The sequence below is a fragment of the Ailuropoda melanoleuca genome, chromosome 12 (genome assembly GCF_002007445.2).
Source record: "Ailuropoda melanoleuca isolate Jingjing chromosome 12, ASM200744v2, whole genome shotgun sequence".
In the NCBI taxonomy this organism is placed as follows: Eukaryota; Metazoa; Chordata; class Mammalia; order Carnivora; family Ursidae; genus Ailuropoda; species Ailuropoda melanoleuca.
Genome location: NC_048229.1, coordinates 46,466,611 through 46,490,932, shown reverse-complemented (window position 1 = coordinate 46,490,932; position 24,322 = coordinate 46,466,611). Strand labels below are relative to the sequence as shown.

The following is a 24,322-nucleotide window of genomic DNA, read 5'->3' as shown; positions in this document are numbered from 1 at the left end:
GACCTGAACTGAGATCAGGAGTCAGCGCTTAACCGACTGAGCCACCCGGGCTGCACACACATTATGACGAGGCCTCAGCTAAACTCCAGAACCAGATATATGGGCATAAGTGGTGGGCACTCCCTTTTTAAGCATCAGATTACAAGCAGTTCTCTATATAACTAAACAGTATGGTTAAGGAGTTTAGAATTTTTATTTTGGCATGGATTTCCACCTTAATGTACCCTCTTGGGTACATTATCTTTGAATTCAAAATGTGTGGTATTTCTGGACTTGAGAAATTATTGATCGTTTTGGTAAGAGGAAGAAAGGAACAGTGGCATGTGATTGGAACTAAAGACAGAACAAAGGACTGCTTCGTGTACTAAATAATTCCGGTGTTTGGCATTAATGGAGTTTGTTTTAATATCCGAGCTGGTTATAACAAGCAATTTGCAAAGATCCTATTATACAGCTAGAAGGAAACTATGTTTATTATGATATAGAATTTAGAATGATTAATAGTCACAACTGTATAACTAAATATTTCTATCCCTGATTGTTGTGCACATTCACCCTAATTCTTTATATAAAATTTTTATGTTCAGTAGCATAGCTCATTTGGCTGATTGAGTTGTGAATAGTTTTTTTAAACATTTTGGGGAAGAGAAAATTGTGAGCAACCCTCTAAATAAAGTAGAAAAGAATAATAGGTTTATTTGGGCTTATAATTTTATTTCTAAAATGATCTACCGTAGTTGCACACACTGTAAATTTCATAAATCAGATATTTTACAAAGACAAATTTTACTGATCATTATGTAATTTTACTGGCACTGTTCATCCTTTTGCCATAGTTTTACTGTTGCTCTCCTGGTTTCAGTTTGTTGATTTGTTACTTGCCCTGTCTGCCTGGCTTTGTGTTACTTATATACTGTGATTTATGAATGTGAAAACTAGTAAACTGTTAATGCCTGTGATTCAGGAGGAAAGGTATACTGAGCACAAAATTTTTATCAGTTGTGTATCATCTGAATGATATGCTTTGGGAAATAGTGTCCTCTAACAAGATAAATTGATACGAATGGATGTGTTATTTGCTGAATTGTCAGATACCTAATATTACTCTAGGTTATTCTTTTTGATCATAAATATTCTGGTTTTTAAAAAAAAAAAAAGTGTTTCATTTCTCCATTCCTAACTCTGATCCAGTGCAAAGTTTGAAGGGAGAATTGTTCCTGTATAACATGAGGTCTTCAACACTACTAGCAACCAAAGCAAGGGAAGGGGAAATGAAGGGTGTTGAGAGAAGACAGAGGAGACGAAGGTCAGCAAGGATACAGGACACTAAAGATGAAGATGTCGGTGATTAGATTATAAAATGTAAACAACTGAATGGCAGGAATTATCTTTTTACATTGGTGACTTGGATAGTAGATACTCAGTACATGCTGTTGTATGAACAATGGTATGACCATCTACCAGTCACTTACTAGCAGCCTCTTCAACGCCTGCGTACCCGTCACCGCTTTCATCCTGTAAGTCACCGTTTGCAGGGAGCCCTACGTCTGAATGATGTCATAAATCTCTCCTCCTTTCCATTTCCATACCACAGCTCTGCTTCAAGACCTTACCATTTTTGCTTCCTGAATGGCTTTCTCTCTTCTCTTTGGAAGTTTAGACTGCATGAAGCCATCAGGATTATTGGTCTAAAACATAGATAATATCATTCTGTAGTTGAAAAACCCAAAATGAGGGGTGCCTGGGTGGGTCAGTTAGTTAGGCGTCTGACTCTTGGTTTTGGCTCAGGTCATGATCTCAGGGTTCTGAAAGCGAGGAACCTGCTTAAGATTCTCTCTCCCCCCCCCCGCCCCTCCTCCCTTATAGAACAATAAAGGAAGAAAGAAATAATAAAAATAAAAACCCCAAATGACTTCTCATGATAGTCAAAAGTCCAAACTCTTTAGTATGACGGCGAAGACCTTTTACGATCAGACCTCATTCTGTTTCTCACCTGATACACCGCTACCCCCCTCCTTGTGCTGGCCCTACTGTGGTATTCAGAGTCCACTAACCCTCCAAGACCGCTACCCCCCTCCTTGTGCTGGCCCTACCGTGGTATTCAGAGTCCACTAACCCTCCAAGACCATGCTCCTCCGTGTTTTTGTCTAAGCTCATTCTTTCTCTGTATCCTGCGTTGAAGTCCTGTACCTTCTATTTCTGGAATTTTCCTCACTCTATTCCTTTTAACCCCCAGCAGAATGAATGGTTCCCGTCTCTGTTTCCGTTATGCTTTCTGTGTAACTCTTATTAAACTTCCGTTCACCTTGTATTGTAAATCCTTTTTGACAATAGATGGACTCTTTAAGGACTGTAGTTTCCTGTCATTTATTTAGCAGAATGTCTAGCATGTAACAGTACTCTATGCCTCATCATCTCAGTTAATCTTCTCAACAGCCTTATGAGGTTGGTGCTACTGGGACAACATCCTCATTTTACAAATAAGGAAACAGAGTTAAAAAGGCCTCACAGCTGGTACACAGCAAAACTCAAACCCCAGCCTGGATCCACCTAACTCATAAAGTCCGTGCTCTTTAATTATTTTGCCGTATTTCCCCCAAACATCTGTGTATCCTTGGTGCCTGCTCTCCTTTGGTACTCTGTACGTGCTTATTGACTGAATGTATAATAAAAACTCCAGTTCACACTGTGATCTCCATTGAAAGGGAGGGTGAAGATATCAGTGCACCATTCATAGAAATAAAATGTTTAAAAGAATCATCAAAATGCATACATAAACAAAACAATTCAATATGTTATTGACTGAGTCTCAGAAATGTTCAACTTGGGGGGAAAAAAGCTTCATTTTCTAAGTATGCTGGCTTTTGTAGTGCAGGACCCTGCATAGTACTGCACAACTAAAACATCTTGAATTGGTTTCTGGGAGACTGCTGCCCCCTTACTTCTGTCTTTGTTATAAATGCTCTCACAAGTCAGATAATCTAATTGAACTTTTGCTGGCATAATACATTGCAGAGCCAGCCAGCCATACAATGCACGTAACTCTTTGAGGTACAGTACAGGAAATACAGGATAATCGGGGTCAGCAAAGTTTGTTGCAAAAAACTGCGTGTTTTTAATCTATCATAAATTGAAAAATGCCTTAAATGGCATATACTGTTAGTGCTTACATAAATGAGTACAGTATCAATTGTGTTTTTTCTTGGGTTGTCTTAAGTGTCACACAGTAAATCAGAGCATAACATTTAACCCTTAAAAATCTTGAGAGTGAATGTTAGTAAGAAATAGCAGCCTTAATCTTTTCTTTATCATCTCATTTTCCTTATAGATTTAATAAAATGTAATATTGATTCAGTTTTTTAACTTTTCTTTTCTGTTATTTCTCTAGTGTTGTTAATAACAATACTTGTAGTCGAAGGGATTGCTGTGGCCCAAAAGACCCAAGGTAAAGTACTTACAGTGATAACTTACTACGTATTCAGGACAGTGAGTGGGATGGCTTATTGGAAAGGATCGCAACTTTTGAATACCATTTCCATAATCACTCTGGGGTTTTCCAGCGACCTAAGGCTTTCTGTCAACCTATCAGCCTCCATTTTACCGGGTTCAGCTGCAGTTAACTAGAGTAAATTGTCAACATAAAGTCTTGCCCTGATAAATTTTTTAAATGGGCATCACCAGTAGCTCCTAGCACACTATGGATTATGTCCAAAAATGAAATGAGATTCATGCTTTATCACTCAGCAAAAATAGAAATCCCTTTTTTCAATGTAGACAAATAAAATATTTCCATCAGTATCTTATTCAAAGCCCTGTGGACCTGTTCTGATTGCCCTTGTTTATGAAAGAAGATAAGCTAGTGTGCTTTTTGAACCAGGTTTTCATGTCAGAGTTTAGAACATTTACTGATTTACTTCTTATTTTCATCTAAATTATACATACACATGACAAAAGTGAAAGCATTCTACAAAGTTAATTATGAAAAAGTAGTTTTCCATCCTCTCCTACTCCCTTCTCCAAGGAGATAACCAGAATTTTAGCTGAATCTTTTGGCATTTCCCTGCATATTTCTAAATAATATGTTATACTATTTCTTCTTGATTATTTCAGTTTTACATATTAGACAATGATTTCCCACCATAGAAGATGAAAATTTAGCTCTTCCATGCACCTCCTTCCTACCCCTGACTATATACCAGCATTCTGTTACTTTCCTTCTGTACCACCTGTTTCGATGTAGTTCTGTCATAATTCTGGTCACATCTGTACTCAGAATTTAATGCACTCGTGGAGCTTTTTCCATGTGAAAATTTTGTCTTTCAGTTTAGGAAACTTTTATTTCCTTTTTTTCTTGTTTAAGTTTTTAAATTCCCTTTTCTCTATTTTTTTCCTGTTTTATCCTAAAGAATCTTCTAGTTGGTTATGGGATATTTTTGTGGTTATTGTTTTTCTGTTTTCCGTCTGTCTTTCTATTCTGTTTTCTTCTCAGTCTCTATTGAGACTCCCCGACTTTACCCTCTAAACCAGGAATTGGAAAACTTTTTCTGTAAAGGGCCAGACAGTAAATATTGAAGATTTTGCAGGCCTTACAGTTACTCACTTCTGCTGTAGCCTGAAAGCAGCTATGGACCATAGGCACGTGAATGGACATGGATGTGTTCCATTGAAAACTTTCCTTAAGACAGCAGGCCACAGGTTGGATTTGGCCCAGGGCTACACTTTGTGGTCCTCTGCTTTAAAAGTTCTACTAATTTTTCATTTCTTCTATTTTTAGAAAATTTTTGTTTTCTGAATATTCTTAAAGTATCCTTGTTCTTGTTTCATAGATACACTCTCTTTTTCTCTAAGGGTAGATTAAATGACAGTTTTGTTTAGTTTTTTGGGGTTTATTTTACATAATCTTTGTTTCCTCAGATTTGCTTTCTTCTCGTTTTTTATTCATTATTCATATTAGAGGCTTTCCTCAAATATCTGGTGATCCTTGACTGTCTACTCTTAATGAGAGGAGCACTAAAATCTGGTGATTAGCTCTCTGCAGGTGTAGAAGGACTTGTTTACTATGGCCCTCACTGGTGAGTGACCCGGTGCTGGGAATTCCTGAGTCTCCACTGCTGGCAGTTTTCCTTTGCACTGTGGAGAGTCCCCAGAGAGGAGGCTTTCCATTTCCTGCTTAGAGTTCTGCATCTCACCTAGAGGCTTTAGAGGAGTTGAGTGGGGGAAGAGGCCAGGAATGCCATTCACTGTGTTAACATTCCCTCGTCTCCTTGTGTGTGGGTTGGTATCCTCACCCTCAGCTGTGCCTGGTGTCTGCTAGTCCAGTAACCTTGCTTTGTCTTCTGCAAAGGAATCCTCTCGTTTTCTGATGTGGTGACAGAGCAGGAGCTATCTAGGTTTGTAGAGTGGGGGGGGGTATTAGATATCAGATTGATTCTAAATAGACTTTTAGTCAGGCCTCGTGTTTCTAGAAGGGACAGTTTCACCACCGCCTGTCATGGCCTCTCCTGCTCACCAGGTCCTGCCGGTTGTTGCGATTGCACCTTCTTCTTTGTGCCTCTTTAAGGGTTTATTTTTGCCCTTAAGAAATCCGGTACTGTTAGTGGAGTTTAAGGAGAGAGAACCAAATGCATGCGTTCAATCTACAATCTTTAACTAAAATCCCTTTGTAATCTTTGGATCCTATTTGGCTTTTGTGTTAAACTAAATATAGAGGTACCATACCAGAGAGAAACCCCTGGGATCCTTTTATTTTTATGTCAGAACTGAATTTTATAGAGTCGTACTGATCTATCAGATTCTCCCACACGGTTTTGCCCTTGTAAAATCTAAGCATTTTATTTCCCTGCTCTCCTACAGGGCAGACTTGTCCTCTAGCAGCAAGTTCTTCCCCCCAGCACAGCACACAGCTCTACCTTCTCTCACTTCTGCTGTGTTCAGTTTGTTGTGCTAAACTTGGCAGCGGTTCTTACAAAATTACATACGCTGTCTGAGTAACACAGAGTGCGCAATTGTGTGGCTGAATTGTGGGGAAAAGAGAAGAATGCTATCCTCTTTTGCTGTAATTCATGTTTTAAATGCCATTTTTCCCTAAGATGGACAAAATATTGGAATCAAGCATATTCCTGCAACCCAGTGTGGCATTTGGGTTCGAACCAGCAATGGAGGTCATTTTGCTTCACCAAATTATCCTGACTCTTATCCACCAAACAAGGAGTGTATCTACATTTTGGAAGGTATTTGACCCATTTCTGTCTTTTAATGGATGAATTTTAACTTTATTGTAAAACTAAGTACATTGGTAAGATGCCCAGTTTAAGCCTGTTTGAACAAAATTTAAACATGCATTTGAATTTAACTCTAGTAATTATAATTATTTCTGAATATTGAACACATTAACAAAATAATACTTGAAATTTTATAGGAATTTTGAATCTCCTAACATATAATTCAACCAGATGCATCGGTATATATGAGAAACTTCTGTAATAAGAAACTTGAAAGAAAGAAAGAAAAAAAGGAAGAAAGAAAGAAAGAAACTCAAACTTACTGGCATCGCTTATCATGCTTTATGCAAATTTATGTCCATAGTTACATTAGTTAATCGTTTCTTCTGTTTTTCTGTTCATTGTATCTCATGAACTAAGCATTAGCTTCTCTACTCTAATTTTAATCAGTTAAGTACATTTAACTAACTTAATAAACAAAGTATTCCGAAGGGAAAGAGCACTGTAGTTCTGCAGAGCAGCATTGTTATTGCTATAAAATAGTAGTAATTATGAATTTCACGTGTAACTGTCCTCATGACCCTCATCTGTGAAACAGTAACAGAGTAGTTGTTTTGTTTTCCTACTTGTGTCAGGACACTTACACTTTTCTTTGTGTTGCCCTGATTTGCTTGCTTTTATTTTCTAGCTGCTCCACGTCAAAGAATAGAGTTGACCTTTGATGAACATTATTATATAGAGCCATCATTTGAATGTCGGTTTGACCACTTGGAGGTTCGAGATGGGCCATTTGGTTTCTCTCCACTTATAGATCGTTACTGTGGTGTGAAAAGCCCTCCACTAATTAGATCAACAGGGAGGTTCATGTGGATTAAGTTTAGTTCTGATGAAGAACTTGAAGGACTGGGATTTCGAGCAAAATATTCATTTATTCCAGGTAACCAAGTTGTCTTTTTTTCCGTGGGTCTCACTCTGGTTTTAGAATCTTATGTCTAGAAAAGAGAATTTAGTCAAGTTAATCAAATCAAGGTTTTAAAGAAATTAGCAAGGTCAAAGGAAATCACTTCATGAAGAAATAAAACCAAAAATTGGAACTAGAACTGTATCACTTGAATTTTGAAGCATTTCATAGATGGTATCACATTTTTCTTCGACTTCTTTATGTTTTATAATGTATGTCAAGGCTAAAAACATCAAGATAAATATATTTTAAAAGATAATTCAGCAAATTGTCTTATTTTCATAATCCTTACCAAAAATTATTTTGGCAGGTTTTTTTCCATTGGAATGCTTGAATTAACCACTCACTTGGATAAGTAATCTCTAGAAAATACTGAGCAAAAGAAAAAGTACTGCTCTGCACTTGGAGGAAAAAGATCTGGATTTAAATCCATTCTCTGTTACCGGATAGCTGTAGGACTCTTCAGCACAGTCGTAGCTGAGGGTTGCTATTGGTAAAATGGGAATACCTGATGTATTACTTTCCTGAGGCTGCCTTAACGAACTACAAATTTAGCAGCTGAAAACAATAGAAATTTATTCTCGCAGAGTTCTGGAGGGCAGAAAACCCAGCAGGGCCACCTTTCTTCTGGGAACTCTACGGGAGAATCCATTGCTAACCTCTTCTAGCTTCTGGGAGCTTCCCCAGCATTCCTGGCTTTGTGGCCACATCACTCTGGTCCCTGCCTCCGTCTTCACACTGCCCTCTCAGAACCCTTAATTTAATCCCATCTTTTGTTTTGTAGTGTGATAGTCACTCTTTTTTTTGCCACACAAAGTAATACAGGTTCTGAGGATTTGGATTAGGGTCTCCATTCAGCGCGCTCTGCGCGTCTGACCTGCCCTGTGGTGTGCACGGACACTTTGAGGCCTGCAAAGCGTCTCTGGTGTAAAACCGTGCGTATCCCTCATGCAGAAACACAAAGATTACAAGTTATTGCTCCTGTCTTCAAACAACTTACAGACTAACAAGATGAAAAAGTAACTTAGTGTACCAGTTCTAGCTTCTCTTTGCTTTTGTTTTCATGTAAGAAATTTGTTAATTAAAAGAAAGTTTATATCCAAATGGAAAGAAAATATCTGTAATCTTCCCATCATATATATAAAAAACCACTATCAACAATTCGGTGTGTATCCCTTCAGATGTTTTTCTGTATCTATTTTGTTTTACATAACTGACAAGCATACATCTATATTACCTGCTTTATTGCCTGAACAACAGAATCAACTTTTTTTTCCTGTCAGTAAACGGAATGGGAATTTGTAAGTGTTGTTTCAGTATTTATGTTCTCAGTGCCGAAAGGATAACATTTTAGAAAGTAAAGTTTATCTAATAGACTTTATTTTTTAGAAGTTTTAGGTTCCCAGCAAAACTAAGCAGAAGGTACAGAGTTACGTGTACCCCCAACCCCACACACGCACAGCTGCCCTCCAGGATCAGCACCCCGCTCCCAGCGCTTCATCCGTCACAGCTGATGAGCCCACACGGACACATCGTCCCCCAAAATCCATAGTTTACATTAGGGTTCGTTGTTGGTCTTGTGCGTTCTGGGTGTTCGGACAAATGTATGAGGACTTGTGTCCGCATTACAATATCATACCAAGTATTCCCACTGCCCTGAAGATCCATCGCGCTGCACCTGTCCGTCCCTCCCCCAGCTCTTGGCCAGCAAGGTCCCGTGTCTCTGCAGTTGTGCCCTTTCCGGAATGTCACGTGGTTGGGATCCTACAACATGTAGCCTTTTCTGGCTGGCTTCTTTCACGTAGTAATCTGTACTTATGTTTCCGCTTGTGTTTTTTCATGGTTTGACAGCTCATTTCTTTTTAATATTGAAAAATATTTCATTGTATGTATGTACAATAGTATATCCATTCTGCTGAGGGGTATGTTGGTTGCTTCCAAGTTTTAGCAATTACAGATAAACTTGCTATAACCATCCATATGTAGGTTTTTCTTCGACAAGTTTTTAACTCATTAAGATAAATACCAAGGAGCACAATTGCTGAATCATAGTAAAATTTGTGGTTTTAATTTTTGCTTCAGTAGATAGTGGTTGTATATGTATATGTTATGTATATTTTACTACAGTAAAAATAAATTTTTAAAAATCAGAGTTATCAAAAAAACTTAATTTGAAAGTTCAAATAGGACCTTACATACACCAAATGGCCAGGGTGAAAAAAATTGCTGGTTTAAAATATCTCAGAATCTTGAAATAACCTGCAAAACCTATTTCAATACACAGTTTATTGTATTTAACTGGATGTTCAATTCTTGTTAAAATTTTTAATTCCAGATACTTTCTGCATAGTTATATTCAAAAAAGTAGGGGGGGGATTTTTTAGTTTAATTGAGAATACATCTTAGAGACTTTCCTCTTTTAACTTAATAAAATAAATCCAACCTTCCTGAAAGGGGACAACAACATTTCAGCTCTTTTGTGGAGTAAAAAGTCATAGGAGCTACCTGCCAAATGAATCAGAATTTCTTCATGTGTAGACAATAATTCTAGGATATTGTCATTATTGCATTAAAATTTCCAGAATTATCCCAGTTACTTCCAGGAAGCAGCAATCCATTAAGAGATAGCACCTCAATAGATAGCACCAGTAATTTAGAGAATTTCATTTAAAATATACTAATTTCTTGGGGTGCCTGGGTGGTCAGTTGGTTAAGTGTCTGACTCTTGATTTCTGCTCAGGTCATGATCTCGATCATGGGCTCCACGCTCAGCATGGAGTCTGCTTGAGAGTCTCTCTTTCCCTCTGTTCCCCCCACCTCAGGCACACGTGTGCACGCTCGCTCACTCTAAAATAAATAAAACCTTTAAAATATACTAACCTCTCATTATTAGGAGTAGTAGTCTTCTAGATTTACTGACCCCTAAACAAATGTATTTTGTAAGTATGACTTGAAATAACTAGACACAGCCATAATTAGCCAATTATGCATTACCTATTTATTTTGATATTTCTTCTTTTAGTGGTAAAGCTATGGAATCCTCACCCACATTATAAAGGCAATATGGCAGGGTAAGAAAAATTGTCCGGAGAATTGCAGGCTAGTCCTGGCTCTGCCATTATAAATATGGTCTAAGAAAATCATAATCTCTCTCATTCAGGTTCTTCATCTTCAAAGTGGAGTATTACGTAGCTTTCCTGATATTGCTATAACTAGCATGATACTAAGCATAATGTGTGTAGAAACTTTGAAGTACTAGAAAATGCAAATGGAAGGTAATACAGTCTAGAAATCCTAAGTTTTATTATAATTTGTCTATATTTTAACCATATTCCGTATAAAGTTGCTCTCAAGATACATAAACTAATAGAAAAAAGAGCTACTTTTCTTCAAGTAAGAATCTTTACATAATAAAAAGCCTGATTTTTAATATTTAAAAACAGTATTCAAGTAAGAGCATTGTTTTGATGTCTGGGTTTTTTTCTTTCAGGTAGTCTAAACTAGTTTACAAAGATCTGATTCATATATAAGATTTTTTTAACATCTTTTTCACACTAAAGTATCATTATTTCAGTTAATTGATTTAGTTCATAAAAATCAAATACCTGACCAATTTACTGAAATGAGTTATTTTGATATGAACTATTGGTTTTGGGTCTATCAGCCACTTTGCCGGACAGAATATCCTGTTTATCAACTAGTCGTTTTTTCCCTGCCATTTTGAAAACACTGCTCACTGGCTACTACTCTGTGTGTGTGTGTGTGTGTGTGTGTGTGTGTGTGTGTGTGTGGTGAATTACAAATAACACAAGAGTCACCACTTTCGTTCCTTTTAAGTGTACACAGACATGTTAAGTACATTTACAATGTTGTGTAATTGTCATCACCATCCATTTCCAGAACTTTTTGGTTAACACAAGCTGAAACCTTGTGTCCATTAAATACGAACTGCCTGTTCCCCCTTTCCTCCAGCTTCTGGGTACTTACTGTCTATATGAATTAGACTAATCTAGGAGCCTCAATAAATGGAATCGTACAATATTAACCTTTTTCCTTTAGGGTCTGGCTTATTTCACTTAGTGTACTGTTTCAGGGTTTATCCGTGCTGTAACACATATCAGAATTTTATTTCGTTACTTGGCTGGATAATACCCCATTGTGTTGTGTATACTACATTATGTTTATTCACCTACCCATTAATGGACTAGCTGTTGCTATTGACAGAGGGTTGCGAGTTTTCGGGTGGCGTAAATAAGTTATTGATGATGGGATCAAAAGTATAAACATTACCTTTTAAAAAAAAAGCATTGTTCCTATAAGTAAGCACCTAAACATGCCCAGGGGAAAAAAAAAAACAGTGCTCTGCAGTCTACACCAATGAAAGCTTTCTCTTGCTTTGCTATTAAATGAAGGATTAGACATAACTTAAGACATGAAACCTTAATGTAACTCTAAACTGTCTCAATGCCAATTACTTTCTTCTTTTTTCTATTACAGATCCAGACTTTACTTACCTAGGAGGTATTTTAAATCCCATCCCAGGTTTAGTATATCACCTCTTTTTCCTTATGGCATTTTGATCGGTCTTATTTTCCTTTGAACATCATTCATCTCTTCTTTCTAGATTGCCAGTTTGAGCTCTCGGGAGCTGATGGAATAGTGCGTTCTAGTCAGGTAGAACAAGAAGAAAAAACAAAACCTGGCCAAGCAGTTGATTGCATATGGACAATTAAAGCTACTCCGAAAGCCAAGGTATTATTATGTATTGAGTCACTTTAGAGAAGAACGTAATAAGACATTGGTTAGCATAATGTATCATTTTGATTCATGCAGGTATTTACTGTTATATGAACTGGTGTTGCAGCTTTTCAAAAATTAATTTTATTTCAATCAAATTGGCCAGCTAAGATCTCAGCATTTTTATAGTTAAATAAACTGCAATATAGTTTCAGGAATATCACACAAACATTGAGATTCTTAAAGTCCGTGTATTCCTAAATCGAGGGTGCCAAGTATTGATCAGACGATTATCGACGCATAAAACACTTGAGGAGGAGGAAGAATAGGCCCAGGAGGTTCAGGTGTCTTGTCAGAGTTCTCAGAGTTGGTCATGGAAGTGTCAAAACCAAAACACAAATATAGTGTGTCTTGCTTTTGTGTTCTTTCCACGCCGTCCTCTGCTAATGATGTAGAGCTTTTATTGGAAAGTACTGCAGGGAAGGATGTTTTTAAATAACTCTGACAGATTGAGATTGGTTGCTGACTACTTTTGCTTTTTGCTTTTAATTTATACTTCTAGGAATATTCACAGTGAAAATTCACAGAAATATCCATATTTAATGTAGATATATGTGAAAAGAGAAAGTGAGGATAAGAGAACAAACTGCCAAAGAATTATGAATATCAAATTTAGAGTTATGTTAATAGGGTAGATTAGATAACGTGAAAACCTGACTGTTACAAAACACCTGGAAACACTGGGTAAAACATAACAGATACCCTTTTAAAAGCATAGGTAACATTTCTAAGAAAAGAAGGTAATTCCTAAAGATTAGAAATGAAGAGAGAACTGTAAACCAGAGCAATAAACTGAACACTGTAATCGATGGTACGAATGGCTCTTGCTGATTCCAGTACCCTCGAACCACTCACTGGTAGAGATCGATGTTACCACAGTGAGACGGAAGAGGCCTGGGGTTTGTGTGACCTTTGTGAGAGCCCTCCCCTAAAACCGGAGCCCAAAGGGAAATAGAATTGCTATGAAATGGTAGATTAGAAGCCTCTTCCACTAACACAGGTTGACGGTGGAGAAGCTTGTCTTTCTGGGCTCAGTCTCAGGCTAAGGCTGGGGTCTCCCCTCAAACTTTTACCTGGAAACCTGTTCTTATTAGAGTTTGGGATGTCTGTGATTTATATTCCATGCCCAGTCCAGGAACCACTTAGTCTAAAAATTAACAACATGGTCCTGGCCTCAAAAATCTTTTTAGACACCTGGCAAAAATAAAAACAGAATAACCACAGAGGGGCGCCTGGGTGGCTCAGTTGATTAAGCGTTTGCTTTCAGCTCAGATCATGATCTCAGGGTCGTGGGATCGAGCCCCACGTCAGGCTCCCAGCTCAGTGGGGAGCCTGCCGCTCCCCCTGCTTGTGCTCTCTCTCTCTCTTTCTCTCTCACAAATCAATCTTCAGAGTAACCATAGAGGCTGTAGGATTGCCATCAGTAAAACACTGCTGAAGGTAAGCTCACAACCCAAAAGTAGAAAGCATAAGCAAACAACCCATCATGAGTGAATTAGCAGACATAACAGCAAGAAGTTTCTTAGGTACCTAAGAAGTTAAGTGTTTTATTTATTTTTTTTTAATTTTATTTTATTTATTTGACAGAGATAGAGACAGCCAGCGAGAGAGGGAACACAAGCAGGGGGAGTAGGAGAGGAAGAAGCACTCATAGCAGAAGAGCCTGATGTGGGGCTCGATCCCATAATGCTGGGATCACGCCCTGAGCTGAAGGCAGACGCTTAACCGCTGTGCCACCCAGGCGCCCCTGAAGTTAAGTGTTTTAAGTATCTTACAAGAAAGAATCAAAAAGACGAGAAAGAAAAATGACTAGGTACGCTTTATAAAAATAACCAAATCGGGGCACCTGGGTGGCGCAGTCGTTAAACGTCTGCCTTCGGCTCAGGTCATGATCCTGGCANCCCGGCGTTCTAGGATCGAGCCCCACATCAGGCTCCTCCGCTGGAAGCCTGCTTCTTCCCCTCCCACTCCCCCTGCTTGTGTTCCCTCTCTCGCTGGCTGTCTCTCTGTGTCAAATAAATAAATAAATACCCTTAAAAATAAATAATAAATAAATAAATAACCAAATCTAACTTCCTCAAGTAAAAGGTATAGTTATTAAAAGATAGATCTAAGAAAATTACCCAGAATGTAGCTCCGGGGGTCAGGGAGGGGTTGTGGCAGTTTAGCAAGAAAATGTGCAAGCTGACAAAAAGGATTGACACAAAATGACTCCCAAAGCAAGAAAAAAACGTTTATATTGACACCTCCCTATATTGGCCATGACAGGCAATGAGAAAATCTTTAAAACAACTGGAGAAAGAAGAGAGCTATGAGAATCATTAATAGCAAAATAGGAGCCAGAAGACAATAATGTCTTCAAAGTGCTAAGAAAGAAAATAACTGCCAATCTAAAATTCAGTACTCAACTATCATTTTAGAATGTAGGCAAAATTAAAATATTTCTGAGCAAAAATAATAAATGGACCAAATGCTACAATTAAAATCCAAGTATAATCTGTTTTAGGATAACTATGGGAAATTTTGAAAATAAGAAAACAGGAAAGAAATAATAGACACATACCAAAAGAGATCTGATGTAGCTATTAAAATACAAATCAAGGATGTCACCAATTCACGAGGAAGATATAATTTTCGATTTTATGTATTAATATGGCCTCAAAATATGAATTGACAGTTGCTGAGGAAAATTGACAGATCCATAATTATAGTGGGTAATTAATTTCACCTCTCAGTAATTAAGCATACAGAAAAAGTAGTAAGGCTCAGATTTAAACAACACAGTATGCCTGATGAGACTTGGTATTGTACTCCCAGCATCCAGAAAGTATGCATTCTCTGCAAACATGCATGAAACGTTTATGAAATCTGATCCATACGCTAGACTAAAAACAGAAGTCTGAAATATATACCAGTCCTTGGTATTATGCAGAGGATCAACAAAAATACAATTAAATCAGGAACCAGCAACCAAAAGGTAACTTTAAAACCCATAGGTCTGGTCATTTAATAATATACCGCTTAGTAATTAATAGGTCACAGAAGAAATCAGGATGGGAATTTAAACACACTTAAAACTGAGTAAAATAGAAAATATATATCAAAATGTGTGGGATGCAGCTCAAAAGTACTATAAGGGAGTTTTCATAAATGCTTCTTTTAGAAGAAGAAAAAGATTTTAATGAGCAAGTTTCAATTCAAAAGAATGACCAAAGAAATCCAAAGAAAGGGTAATAATGAAAGCAGAAATAAATGGTATTGTAAAAAGAATCAACAAAGCCAAAAGCTGGCCCTTTGTAAAAGATGAGTATAGGTAAACCTCTGCCAAGATTGATTTAGCCAAAAAGACCTAAAAAATATTCAGGAATGGGAAAGGTCATGGGGGTGCCTGGGTGGCTCAGTCGGTTAAGTGGCTGACTTTGACTCAGGTCATGATCTCAGGGTCCTAGGGTCCTGGGATTGAGCCCTGAGCATGGTCCTGGTCTGAGCATGGTCCTGGACCAGCTCCCTGCTCAGTGGGGAGTCTGCTTCTCCCTCTCCCTCTGCCTCTCCCTCTCTCTGTCTCGGTCTCTCTCTCTCTCAAGTAAAATCTTTAAAAAAAAAAAAAAAGAAAAGGTCATGAATCAACTATAGCAGAGATTTAAAAACTCTTATAAGACAAACTATGAAGAAAACCTTCTGAACAACAACAAAAAAAAAAACCTGAGTGTTTCTTCAATAAATAACAAAGGGAAAAAAGCAGTAAATCATAAATTAAAAGAAACGTGAAGTCAAGTGAACTTGTGGATTCAAAGTATAAAAGTAGGAAACATTACAAGATGGAAGTCTGAACACTGGTATTTGGTATGAAGAAATTATTTGTTTGATAATAGAACTGATATTTTAAGTAGACCTTAGCAATACACATAGAACTGTTGACATGTGAATTCTCTCTGGTGGGATTTGTCTCGTATGTGAGAGGCAGATGTGGGAGGGGTATAGTTCAAGCAAGACTGGCTGTGAGTGAATTGGTAAAGCTAGGGAATGAGAACGGGTTTATGATACTATTTTGTCTGCTTTTGCACATTTGAAATTTTCTGTAATCCAACTGTTTTAGACTCCAAGAGAATACTAAGAATAATTCCTTGCTGATAAATTTGTAAACAGTGTAAATGGACAATTTCCTGAAATATATATGTGTGTATATACATATTTACATACATATATATATAATTTACAAAGACGAAATCAGAGAAATAGAAAACCTGAATAAATCTTACGAAATTAACAAAACTGATTTTGTACTTAAAATATTGTAAACAGAAAAATTGGTTAGATTGGAGCATGTTATATAAATGGTTTCAGAAAATTGAAGAAAAAAGAACATTCCCCAGCCTATTCTATCAATACTAAACAGCATGGAGAGTTATAAACCAGGATTATTTGTAAAGGGGGGGGAGAAGACCCAAAAAACTAAGCAATAACAAACTGATCCTAGTAATTTTTTTTTTTTAGAAATCATGACCTACAAATTCCTAGACAGCTTAATATTAGAAAATTGAATGATGTAGTTTCCCATATTAACAGATTAAAAGAGAAAATCTAGATATATCAGTAGATGCAGAAAACTACTCCATGAAACTTAAAGCCTGTTGATAAAAATCCCTCAGTAATTCCAGCACAGGAGAATGCATTTTAATCACGATGAAGAGTATCTACTAAAACCCTAATTCAAACATTGTAATTAATGGTGAGACCTTAAAAGCATTTCCTTTAAGCTCAGGACAAGTCAAGGATGTCTGCTGTCAATGTTTTAGTTGGTGGTGGTCTGAAATCCTGGTCAGTGCAACAAAATGAGAGAAAGAAAAAAAGTTCATCAGTTGTAAAAATCAGTTGCTTTTCTTTACACTACAGCCAAAAGCAGTTGGAAAAGAAAACTTTTTAAAGGCCTGTTTACAATAAGAACAAATCAGGAGGTACCAGAAAGCAAATTTTAAAATTATATTGAAATGCATAAAAGAAGGCCTGCAGAAATGGGAGAGAGAGAGAGAGAGAGATCATTTTCATGGATGGGAAGATTCAATATCACAAAAATGTTCATTGTTCTCAAATTTATCATTTTAAAGTAATTCTAGTCCAAATCCCAGGAGGGCTTTCTAGGGAAGATGGCAAGCTAATTCCAGAATTCACGTAGAAGAGGAAAGTGTTCAGAAGAACCATAACAATTTTGAGTAAAAACACGTGGGGATACTTAGCCTTCGAGATAAAGTTGTAGTAGTTGGATAGAATGCAATTGTCTGGGATATGCAAACTGAAATTGAATAAAATATCTGAAGCTAGAACTGCACATGTATGACGGTTGTCAGAGGCAGGTGGGTAAGGGGGTAGGTGAAGTAGATAAAGGGAATTACGAGGTATGGACTTCGAGTTAGAAATAAGTCACAGGCATGAAAAGCACAGTGTAGGGAATATAGTCAGTAATACTGTGATGCTGTCTGGTGATGACACTTAGCATGGGACAGCACCGGGGCATGTACCAAGTGCTGAGTCACTGTTGGACTCCCGAAACTAACAACACTCTGTGTGAACTGTATTTCAGTTTTTTTAAGTAAAGAATAAAACTACACATGTATGGAAGCTTGCTATATAACAAATGTACAGGTATACCTTAGAAATACTACCAGTTCAGTTCCAGACCACAGTAAAGCATATTGTAATAAAGTGAGTCAAATGCTATATAACAAATGTACAGGTATACCTTAGAAATACTACCAGTTCAGTTCCAGACCACAGTAAAGCATATGAATTTTTTGGTTTCCCGGTGCGTACGGAAGTTCTGTTTACACGGTACTGTCGTCTGTGCAGTAGTATCATGTCTAAAACAAGGTACATACCTTCATTCAGAAGTGCTTTATTGCTCAGAACTGCTAACCAGAATCTAAGCTTCCAGCAAGTCGTCCTCTTTTTGCTGCTTCGATGTGATGGCTGCTGACTGGTCAGGGTGGAGGCTGCTGAAGGCTGGGGTCGCTCGCTGTGACGAGTTCCTAAAATAAGACAATAATCAGGTTTGCCGCATCGATCGACTCTTGTTTCACAAATGATTTCTCTGCAGCTTGTGATGCTGTTTGGTAGCATTTTACCCACAGAACTTCTTTTAAAATGGAGTCAGTCCTGTCAAACCCCGCTGCCGCTTCTTTACCAGCTAAGTTCATGTGATACACTGAGCCGTCTGTGGTGGTTTCAAACAGTCTTTCCACCGTCCTCCCCAGGAGAACCTTCCATCTGAAGAAGTCACTTCCTTGCTCATCCATGAGAAACTCCTCGTCTGTTAACGTTTAATCTTGAGATTGTTGCGATTCAAATATATTAATTTCGAAGTTTGAAATATTGTGAGAATTACCTCATGTGACCCAGAGATACAAAATGAGCAAATGCTGTTGGAAAAATGGCACGGGAAGGCTTGCTTGACACAGGGCTGCCACAAACTTTCAATATGTAAAAAACGCAGTATCTGAGAAGCACAACAACCAAGGTATCCCCCCCTGTATTTTTATGGACAGGCCACTGAGAACAGTGGACTGGAACACTACTAGCATACTTGACACCAGTGACTTCTTTTGTGTATATATTTATAAGTGGATTTTTCTGAAAACATCACCCGTTAACTAGTTTATCTCATTTTGAGTATTCACCTGTTAGGGTGGTCTTTAACATTTTTTCCTTTAAACTTCTAAAATCATCTGTTTACCCATCTAATTTACCACAGTTTTAAAAATTTGATCCAATTCCCATGTCAACTGTACATAATATTTGAGCTTTTTTTTTTTTTAATTTTAAAAAGTTTTTAAAGGTTACATTCTCTTGGGGCACCTGGGTGGCTCAGTTGGTTAAGCGTCTGCCTTTGGCTTGGGTCATGGTCCTGGGGTCCTGGGAAGGAGTCCTGCATCGGGCTCCCTGCTCAGCGGGGAGTCTGCCTCTCCCTCTCCCTCTGCCCCACCCCCTACTTGTGCTCACACTCTCTCTCCCTCTCTCTCTGTAAAATCTTTTAAAATAAATAAAAGTTACATTCTCCAATATTCAGTATTTGAAATAACATTTCTAAAATTTTATGATTATAAAATTATTTCTCCATGAAGTATTTCAAAGAAAGAGCAAGGTCTGAGAAATATTTAATTTCTTAAACCCTTAGACAATTAAGTATTCTCAAGTAAAAACTATAAAGTATTACAGGTATAGAGGAAATCTATGTTTCCATTATCTTTCCTACGTACCCTATCGTGAGTTGGAGTTTTGTAAGTCCTACATACAGTTTTATACCTTCATATTTATGTACTATATAAATATACACTTTTTAAATTTTTGTATCAGTTGTAGAAACCACTATCCATTCTCCTTTTAGACATTTAATTTGCTTCCACATTTTTTGAAGATTTGCTTATATAAGGGGGTAGGGGCAGAGGGAGAGAACCTCAAGCAGACTCCCCGCTGAGTGAGAGCCCACAACCCTGAGATCGTGACCTGAGCCGAAATCAGGAGTCGGTTGCTCAACTGACTGAGCCACCCAGGCACCCCTACTGTCACGTTTTGGTATATTAAATAATGCTGCTGTAACCATTTTTGCATTTTCATTATGCCCATGTATGCTGATTTTGTTCGGTTACATATCTGGAAGTGCAGTTTTTGTGTTGTAGGATGTGACCATTTTCAGCTTTACCAGAGCAGGCCAAAAGGCTTTCCAAAGTGTTTGTGGCGGTTTATCCTTTTAAAGCAAGTTAAGAGCATTTTCATTACTCAGTCCTTGCAGACACTTGGTCAGTCACGTCAAGTAACCTACAGGAAACGTTTTCTGACAGGCACAGTCATGTGACAGCCACCATAATCAAGAACAGCTCCATCACCCCAAGGAAAGTATCTCATGCTGTTCCTTTGCAGTCAAACCCATCTTCAATCTTCATTGGTTTTTTTTAGATTTTTATTTATTATTTGTCAGAAAGAACACGCAAGCAGGGGGAGTGGCAGACAGAGAAGCAGACTCCCCGCTGAGCAAGGAGCCCCATGTGGGGCTCAATCCCAGGACCCTGGGATCATGACCTGAGCCAAAGGCTGAGGCTTAGCTGACTGAGCCACCCAGGCGTCCCTCTTCAATCTTGATTCCTGGCAACTAATGATCTTTTGTTCTATAGTTTCACCATTTCCAAAACTTCATATAAATAGAATCCCACAGTTTGTGTCTGAATTCTTTCATTTAGTATGATGCATCTGAGATTCTTGTTATTGCGTGTACCAATTTATCCCTTTTATTGCTGGACAGATTTTGTATGGATATACTGTAGTTTACTCTTAACAGCTGAAGAACATTTGGACTGTTTCCGGTTTTTGGTTATTATTGATAAAACTGCTGTAAACATTTCTGTACAGGTTGTGTTGTGTAAACATGTGTGATTTTTCTGGATATCCATCCCTGAGACTGCTGATTCACATGGTAGCTTTGTAAGAAACCACCAAGCTGTTTTTCCAAGTGGTTATATTGTTTTGCATTTCCACAGTGTTACCAGATTTTCAATTGCTCTACGGAGTTCTCAGCACTTGATATTATCAGGTTTTAACCAGCAGTTTTGTAATGTCTGAAGTGTCTGCTTTGTAACGGTGAAGCCTCTGCTATGCCCATGTCAAGATTGGGTAGTTTTCTTACTGTTCAGCTTTGAGTTCTGGATTAAAGAAGTCTTTTCGGGGCGCCTGGGTGGCTCGGTAGTTGGGCATCTGCCTTTGGCTCAGCTCATGACCCTGGGGTCCTGGGATCGAGCCCCACATCAGGCTCCCTGCTCCACGGGGAGCCTCCTTCTCCCTCTCCCTCTGCCTGCTGCTCTGCCTGCTTGTGCACTCTCTCTCTCTCTCTCTGCCAAATAAATAAAATCTTTAAAAAAAAATTTCTTAGCTAAGAAAATTATTTAAAAAATAATCATAAAAATAAAGAAGTCTTTTGGCAGGTGATTTACAAACATTTCCCTCCAGTGTTGACTTTTCTGTTCACTCAACAGTGTTTTTCACAGAGGAAAATTTAATTTTAATGAAGTCAGAATTAAATGAATTTTCCTTTGATGTATCCAAGAGCTCTCTGCCTGACCCAAAGTCATAAGGATTTGTTCCTATATTTCCTTCTGAAACTTTTATAATTTTATCTTTATGTTTATGACCCACTTTAATTTTTGTATAAGATACTAGGCGTAGCTCAAGGATCCTCCCTCCCTCCCTCCCTCCCTCCCTTCCTTCTTCCTTCCTTCCTTCCTTCCTTCCTTCCTTCCTTCCTTCCTTCCTTCCTGTGGGTGACTGATTTTTCCAGCACCATTTGTTGAAGACTATCCTTTCTCCATTGAATTGCCTTTGTATCTCTTAAAAATAATAATAATAATAGCTTTATTTGTAAGAATATATTTCTGGGCTCTATTCTGTTTCTTGGATCTGTGTCTCCTTTTGACATTGATTCTTCAAAATTTAAACCAGCCTTGCATTCCTAGGATAAACCATATATGGTTGTGATTATATGAAAGTATTATACTTTTTATATGAATTGCTGAATTAGATTAGCTGATATTTTGTTGAGGATTTTTGCATCTATTTTCTGGGCTGATGATTGTGATACCATTTCCAGCTTGAGGGGTTTCCCCCTACACCACCAAGCAGTTCTCAGACACCAGCTGGGTGTCCTACGACTTAGTTCTGACACTCTCTACCTGGAGAATTGGGGGCTCAGTCCCACAAGTCTGGCCTCCACTTCAGATGCTGGTCTCATGTCCAGGTTGTCACCTGTGCTTCTGACCAACGGGCTAGAAATGAGGATTCTATGAGCCCCTCCTTGAGTTTGATTAATTTGCTAGAGAGGTTTCGAGAACTCAAGAAACCAGTTCACTTACTTAAATTACCAGTTAATTACAGAGCATATTAAAGGGTAAGATTCAACAGTCAGGTGAAAAGACACAGGTGAGGTCGTGAACAAAGGAGCTTCTGTCCCCATGGAGTGTGGGATGGCATATGGAAACATTCTGGTTCACCATCGTGGAAGCTCTTCAAATCTTATCCTTTTGAGTTTTTATGGAGGCTTTATTACATAGGCATGGTTGAATAAATCATTGGCCATTGGTGCTTGATTTAACCTTCAGTCCCACCCTTTTCCCCTCCCCGGAAATCAAGGTAGAGCTGAAAGTTTAAACCTTCAACTCAAGGTTGTTTCCCCTAGTAACCAGCCCCCATCTTTAAGGGATTTCCAAAGGATACCTCATTAACATAAACTCAGTTGTCATTGAAAGGGGCTTGTAATAATTAACAGGATACCCATTTTAACTTTATGGCTGGAACATATTCAGGAACTGAGGACAAGAGACCAAATATAACAACAGATGTTCCCGTTGCTCTTATTGCTCAGGAAATCCCAAGGGTTTGGGGAGCTCTGAGCCAGAAACAAAGACCAAATATATATATATAGATAGATAAATATATGTATTTATTATAAATCACAGTATCACAGGAGGAATATTGATCAGTAGTTTCCTTATGTCTTTGGTGGTGTCAGGGTAATGCTAGTCTTCTGAGTTTAGAAGTGTACCATCTTCCTGGAAGAGGCTGTGAAGAATTGGCAGAATTTTTTCCTTACATGTTTAGTATAATTTGCCCATGAATTCATCTAGGCCTAGAGATTTTTTTGGTAAGGTTTTTAGTTATGAATTCATTATTTTTGAAAATTATATGGCCATTCAGGTTATATATTTCTTGTTAGAAGTGATTGGGCAGTTTGTTCCTTTTAAGGAATTTGTCCATTTCATCTGAGTCATCTGATTTGGGGTCATAGAGCTGTTCACTGTATTTTTCATTATTATTGTTTACTCCCAAAGTGGGGCTCAAACTTAGAACCCCAAGATCAAGAGTTGTATACCCCACTGACTGAGCCAGCCCAGCGCCCCTTTTTCTTATTCTTAATGTTGGTAAGATCTGTAGCTATGTTGGTAAGGTCTTTTTTTATTCTTGATGGTTTCCATTCATCCAGATATTTACCATTTCTGTTTCTTTTCATTCATGAAGTTCCAAGATTCACTCTAGTATCCTTTCTCTTTAAAGAATTTTCTTTGGCATTTCTTTTACAGCAGGTTTGTATACAACAAATTCTCTAAGTACATCTCTTATTTTGCCCCCATTCCTGAAGGAATATGTTTGCTGGATATACAATTCTGATGTTCACAAGTTCTCTTTTTCAGCAAAAATTTCGATGCACTGTCTTTGGCTTTGGTGATTTCTGAAGAGCAGTCCACAGTCATTCATATCATTTGCTTATACAGAATGCATCATTTTTCTCAGTCAGATCTCAGGACTTTAACTCTCTGATTTCAAGTAGTTTGATTTTGATGTGTGTAGGCCTTGTTTTTTGTTTTTATCCTGTTTCGTGTTTGCTGAGCTTTTTGAATCTGTAAATTTTTGTCTTTCACCAAACGTGGGACATTTTTAGCAATTATTTCTTCAAATACTTTTTTCTGTAGCAACTTCTTCTGAGACTTCAGTGACACAAATATTCAACCTTTTAAAATTGTCCCACAGGTCCCTGAGGCTCTATTCATTTGTCCTCAATCCTTTTTTCTCAGTATCTCATATTAGATAGTTTCTCCTGAGTCATCTTCCAGTTTACTGACTTTCCTCTGTCATTCCCTTTCTTGTCTTGGGCCCATATAGTGAATTTTTTTTTAATTTCAAAAATATTTTTTATTTTCAGTTCTAAAGTTTCCATTTAGTTCTTTTTCATAATTTCTTTCTCTGCTGTGATCTTTCTACTCCTGCAGTGTTTGCCTTTACCTCACAGAGCTGTTTATATCATTGCTTTAAAGTAAGTCTTTGACAATTCTGGGGCGCCTGGGTGACTCCGTTGGTTAAGCATCCCAACTCTTGATTTCGGCTTAGGTCATGATCTCAGGGTCGTGAGATTGAGCCCTGCATCTGGCTCCATGCTGGACTTGGAGCCTGCTTAAGAGTCTCTCTCATGTGTGTGCTCGCACGCTCTCTCTCTCTCTCTCTCTCTCTCTCTCTCGGAAAAAAAAAAAAAAGAAAATTTAAAGTCTTTGACAATTCCAATATCTGGGTCCTATTAGGGCTGCGATCTCTTGACTCTTTTCATTTCAGAACTAATCACATTTCCTGGTTCTTTACATGTGAGTAATTTTTATTATCTCCTAGACAGTTTGATTTTAACCCTGTGAGACTCTGGGTCCTGTTAAAAATACCTGGAAGGTGTTGATTTTTATTATTCATTTTATTTTTGTCAGAAAGCCTACCCAGTTAGACTCAGACTGCATGTACGGGGTCACTTTGTGTGGATGGTGGCTCC

The 24,322-nt window shown here is 37.9% G+C and overlaps 1 protein-coding gene across 2 annotated transcripts in view; it reads left to right on the top strand.

The window, feature by feature from the left end:
- The window catches only part of NETO2 (neuropilin and tolloid like 2), a 60,247-nt gene that overhangs the window by 7,966 nt on the left and 27,959 nt on the right, over window positions 1–24,322 (top strand). Inside the window, exons 2-6 of one of the 2 annotated variants that reach the window (XM_034638525.1) lie at window positions 3,389–3,445; window positions 6,090–6,230; window positions 6,910–7,158; window positions 11,680–11,703; window positions 11,807–11,934. In XM_034638525.1, coding sequence (XP_034494416.1) covers window positions 3,389–3,445; window positions 6,090–6,230; window positions 6,910–7,158; window positions 11,680–11,703; window positions 11,807–11,934 — 599 coding nt within the window. Of the gene's footprint in view, window positions 1–3,388; window positions 3,446–6,089; window positions 6,231–6,909; window positions 7,159–11,679; window positions 11,725–11,806; window positions 11,935–24,322 lie in introns of both variants that reach the window. The other variant, XM_034638524.1, reaches the window with a different exon arrangement.